Genomic DNA, 5,782 nt, shown 5'->3' with positions numbered 1-5,782 from the left:
CCCTCACCCCCCCGCGTTGGAATTTCGAAAAATCCTTTCTTAGTGTGCGTTTCCATGACGTACCCTAACTGTGTACCAAATTTCACCTCTTTAGGTTAAGCGGTTTGCTCTGGGCGATGATGAATCAGTGAATGAATGAGTGAGTCAGTCAGGACAAGCAATTTTATATATTTAGATAGTAAAATTGAACTTTTATGATCATTATTCTACGATTTTGTATTGTTTAAAAAAATTCATGATAGTGGTCCGCAAAATTCAAAATTGTGAGTTTAGTGGTCCATGAGGTCAGAAAGGTTGCAGACCACTGCTCTAGTATATATACAATAAATTTACAATTTACAATTATACATTCATTAAAAATTTAAAATGTTTGCCTTACACAATATTTCAATATTCCAACTGTTATTTTTTTCTATTTCCATAATAAAGTCATTTTTTTCTTATTTTTTAAAAAACATTATTGTTTAAATTCTTAAAAACATTAAATTAATTATATCTTCAAATTATTGCATTACTTGTGTTCTTTTCTTTAAACAGACATTTCACACAGTCCTTGCCATCATTACTTTCATTTGTTGTTTCTCACCTCATTCACCAGGAAATAGGAAAAAATAACAGTTGGAATATTGAAATAGTGTGTAAGATAAACATTTTACATTTTTAGATGATGTATAATTGTAAATTTATTGCATTTATTTGTATTTAATAGTATCAAAAAAGTGTTTGTGCTTCGTTTAGCTTGTTTGAAAGAAAGCCCACTGAGGAGGGAAATATAGTAAATCCAAAATACATCTGGGTAAAATAAAGTTGTTGATTGACTAGTATTTTTGGAATCTGTAGATGTGATAATTCCTAGAGAATAACAGTGTTTAAACTGATTACAAATTGATATTTGAAAAACGGAACAGAAGTGGAAAATTAAATTATATTTAATGTATTATTGTAAAAAACATATAATTGAGAAATGTATAAATGAGTTCAATTGTATTACTCTAACAACTTTCAGTTAAATTAAATGAAAAAAATTATCATTATAATACTAAAATTAGTTAACATTTAGACTATAGCCTATTAGTATAAATTACATTTACAACTGTTTATTTTAACTGGAAAGACAGTTTTATATTTAAATTCACACTGCTTCAAGACTTGCACTTTCGATAATAATGTCACACTGATACCCCAGACAATCAACACAAATAAAACGCTAGAAAACTGTTTAACAATTAAGATAAACATTTTTGGAATTTTTACACTTCCATTCTGAGATCAGACGTAATGAACATTTCTAAACATAATGTTTGAAATTGAATGTCTCCATTTAAACACAAAGAAAGTCTGCTACTTAATTCTGAATTTGAAAAATACATACAATTGCAGTGGCCAAAAATTCTTTGTGTTTAACAGAGACATCAAATTTCAAACAATATGTTTAGAATATTCTTTTATGTTGGATCAGAAGATGGAAATTTAAAAACTTCCAAAAACATTTAGTTTTTATAGTTATTAAACAGTTATTAACACCTTATCATTATTAAATTTCTGGCTTCTTAATTTGTGTTGAGTATCTCTCTAGATTGAGTAATTACTTTCAAGGATTAAAAAGAAAATTTCTATAATTACAAAAGACAAATTAAGTATAAAGCTTTGTAATTTTTTTCAATTGTAATTTATTATTGTAGCTGCATTAAATTCAACTTTCTTTTTACAATAAATTTAAATTACAAATAAAACAATTTGAAGAGTTGTTGTTGTTGAAGAGCTTATACTTTATTTGTTAAAATAATATTTCAAAATAAATTAAATTTAGCTTTACTAATTTATCTCCATATAAAAATGAAACTATTACTTAACCAAAAATAGTTTTCTGTATTCATTGACATATTTTCATTCTACATTAAGAATTATTTTATAATATATATTTTAATATCAACAATTAATAATATATTGATCAATATTATACCCTCATTATTAGTAACCACTGCATATCTTCCAAAATAAAACTTCCAAATATAATTTTTGCTTTTGTGTCAGTGGAAAATACTTTATTTTCTGACTTTATTGATTTTAAACCACCCATCCATAATCAATATACATAAAGTTGTCTGTAATAAATTAATGATAAGAGTATTTTATTTATTTTAAAAATGCTTTAAACAATGAAATACTTATTTAATTAGATATCTTTAAATAAATGCTGTTCCTTCGTTAAGAGTACATATAGGACTCAACTGAGAGGGGAAAACATATCAGATATATCATAAAACAAACAGATAAGAACAGATAAGAAGAATATATATGGCTTTTAATATATTTATGAAAGTATCATCAGGTAAAACTTAAAAGACAATTAAAAATGGAATTCTGTAGAACAAAAAATTAAATTTATTTTGAACATAAATTATATCATCATCAAATAATCAAGGAAATGATCAATGATTTACAATTTTTCTCAGACATAATCTATAGAGCTATGCAATTTCATTTATTTAAAATGAAAGCTGCAGTGTTATGTTCTGTTGGATTAAAATTATTTCAGTTACAGATTAATTCTCAATTTTTTGCCTTTTTCAATAAACGAATTCAACCTTCATTAGCTTTTTAGCAGAGTTAATAATTGAAAAAAAAAATCTGTTTTACCCTCTCCCTTACATCTTTTTTATGTTTATTTAGTTTATATTTGAAAATATTTTTAGTTCCTATATAACTCAGTTTGTTTGTCCTTGTCAAATTTATGAACAGAATAAAATAATTCATAATCTTTTACAGCTTTATTTTATGAAGTCATAAAGATAAAAGACCCTGAATATATTCCATCTTTTACATATTCAGTATTTGTTGATAAAACTAAATATTGTGAATACACTTATTACAATCAGTAATNCAGAGCTCGCTAAAAAAGTTCTCGAGCAAGGCTACAATCCATTATGGCCCAGAACGGAAGTAATCAAATGCTGCAACAATCGAAGGCTTGTGTTTATCTGGGAAGCGCTTCTCACGGCTACTTCAGAAGCGTGCAATGTTCCCACCCTCGATCTATCCGAGGTGTGGATTGCCTTATATCGGCACCTAAAAAACATAACTCGCCTAACGCCAACGCTGTAGCATTTCCCCGCATGCGCCGCTAGCATCGTAAAATATAAAGTTCCGAACATATCAAAAATTATTTGCACATTCTTAATGGAATTTCCGGACACCTGTTTGAATTTTAAATATTCTGTTCCTTTGGAACATCCTGCACGTTGTCTTGTTAAAATTAGTTCTTTTCACCTGAAGATGACGATTATACACTCATCGAAAGTGCTTGTGTTAATAATAAAGGAACTTTATTAACGCTGAACTCAGTGAATTTGTATCCATAAGTTGTAGGTTCAAGTCCCATTCTGGGCCAATTCTTTTCTTTCAGAACTTTCTAAATTAAAAATTAGATATTTATTTATTTATAATTATTAAATTTATCAAGAGACGGCACCTAATAACGCTAGACAAAATTACTGAATATTTAATTATTAAATAGTAGGCATATTATAGCCTGACATAATCCAGCAGATCATTTGGCCTTATTCAGAAATATTTTCAGCCACTCTTCTGGCTATCTTCAACTTACATATAAATTGTAAAACAAAGTTAAGAATACAGAACATTTCAAAATACATATCAATAGTAGAAAACTGTATTTAAAAAGTCAACATGGGTAAGAGCCAACAATGTGATAACAACATAACAGTGTAATGTTAATCACAACTACAATAACGTACATCTTAGTTAGTGTAATTAAATAAAGAAATTAATTATAAGATTTGGTCTAAAAGTAGGCAGTTAATCTTAATACAGAAAACTGGCAATCCACAAGAACTTTTTTAGCGAGCTCTGTAGAACATTTTCCTTTGGCTACGTCATCCTGATGCTCAGCAAGGTGGGAGGCGAGCATTCTTGTTGTTGCTTCTATGTATCCTGGCAGCATTGAAATCCTGCCAGGTAGCAGCCACGCACCCACAAATGGAGTTAGAAATCGTCATGAAGCTTGCCGCGGCGAAGCAAGTGTCCAGTGCGCCTAAGCACCAGGTAAACCACCAAGCAGTAAAGCAATTCCTAGCTACGAATAACTTGAGGCTTCTGGTCTCTGATAAGGACAAACGATTCGTTCTGTGCAAGGAGGACGATTTCATCTTTAGAGCCAATGAGTTCCTATCACAATCACAGATAATAAATGATGATTCAACACCAACAGTACTGCGAAGGACAAAGAAAATAATAGCTTTACCAGGAGTAGCTTTGACTCTAACTGGGTGCCTTGATCCTCCCACCAACATAGCATGCCCTAGGCTATTCTTTCAGCTGAAAACATACAAAGCAAACTGGCCGTTACGCCCACTGGTAAACAAGAGATCGCATCCTACATATTTCCTTAAAAAGGTGCTCGCAAAGTTTTTGCGTGAACTTATTCTGGAATCACCATATGTTACCTCGTCGTCTATAGCTGCCAAGTCCACCATTGCTTCCAGTATGAGGTGTACACATGAAGATTCCTATACTTTCTACAAATTGGATATGGTGTCCTTATATCCATCAGTGCCTGTTTTTGAAGCTGTAATGCTTGCTAACTTCTTGATCATCAAAAAGGGATTCAACATACAACAAGTGCTAGACATACGTGATGCGCTGACATTCATCACTGAGCACAATTATTTCCTTTTCAACAAGAGCATCTACTTGCAGAAACGAGGAGTTCCTATGGGCTCCCCACTATCTGCAGTCTTGGCCGAGCTCATTATGAGAGAAGTCGAGCGTAGAATTTTCAACTCACCTCTTACCATCAGTTATCCGTCGCTATACTTACGTTATGTCGACGATATCCTATTAGTGTGGGAGAATACAGAGGAGGAGTTTATCAAATTTGTGCAGCAACTTTCAAGCATATACCCTACTATCGGTTTCACTTGGGAGAGGGAGCATGAGGACTCAATAGCGTTTCTGGATCTGTGTATACAAAAGTCGGTTGAGGGGCTGCAATTTGCTGTTTACCACAAAGCTGACCTGTTACCATATATTATCCTGGCAGATACTTTCCAACTGTTGCGGTACGTCAATGCCGCCATTGCTGCACTCGTTAGAAGAGCATTACTGCTTCCGTCGACACAGCTAGCAACAAAAATTGAATTAGACATCATTAGAGTAGCAGTATCTCTTGCAGGATTTACATATGCCAAATATAAACATGTGCTCCGTAAAGTAAAAGAGGCCCTATACCCATGTACCACGCTGTACAGAAAGGAAAAAGCATCCGTGATCCGGTCATCGTTGCCGTATCTTGGACCAACCTCTATACGTATCAGCCGCATATTTCAGCGATATAATTTCATACTACCCATAACCCCCATACCAAACCTACGCAGATGTATCTGCAACGATCGGGACAGGCTAACTACTTTAGAAAAGTCAGGGGTTTACACGATACAACTAGAAAATCCGGTAACGGGAAATATTACAAGATACATAGGAGCAACAACAAGAATGCTCGCCTCCCGCCTTGCTGAGCATCAGGATGACGTAGCCAAAGGAAGATGTTCTACAGAGCTTCCTAAAAAAGTTCTCGAGCAAGGCTACAACCCATTATGGCCCAGAACGGAAATAATCAAATGCTGCAACAATCGAAGGCTTGTGTTTATCTGGGAAGCGCTTCTCACGGCTACTTCAGAAGCGTGCAATGTTCCCACCCTCGATCTACCCGGGGTGTGGATTGCCTTATATCGGCGCCTAAAAAGCGAAACGCGCCTAACAT

General features: G+C 33.0%; 2 protein-coding genes across 2 annotated transcripts in view; one reads left to right on the top strand and one right to left on the bottom strand.

Annotated features, from left to right (window-relative positions):
• The window catches only part of LOC111625810 (E3 ubiquitin-protein ligase SH3RF1-like), a 98,675-nt gene that overhangs the window by 80,049 nt on the left and 12,844 nt on the right, over nucleotides 1-5,782 (bottom strand). The gene's annotated exons all lie outside the window — the stretch shown is intronic.
• Nucleotides 4,000-5,782, top strand: part of LOC111625808 — a 7,932-nt gene continuing 6,149 nt past the window's right edge. The window contains exon 1 of the mRNA XM_023369040.1: nucleotides 4,000-5,733. Coding sequence (XP_023224808.1) covers nucleotides 4,000-5,733 — 1,734 coding nt within the window. The remainder of the gene's footprint in view (nucleotides 5,734-5,782) is intronic.

The sequence above is a fragment of the Centruroides sculpturatus genome, unplaced genomic scaffold, assembly GCF_000671375.1.
Source record: "Centruroides sculpturatus isolate CEXI.00-Female unplaced genomic scaffold, Cexi_2.0 scaffold440, whole genome shotgun sequence".
Lineage (NCBI taxonomy): Eukaryota > Metazoa > Arthropoda > Arachnida > Scorpiones > Buthidae > Centruroides > Centruroides sculpturatus.
This window is presented reverse-complemented; position numbering and strand designations above follow the sequence as displayed.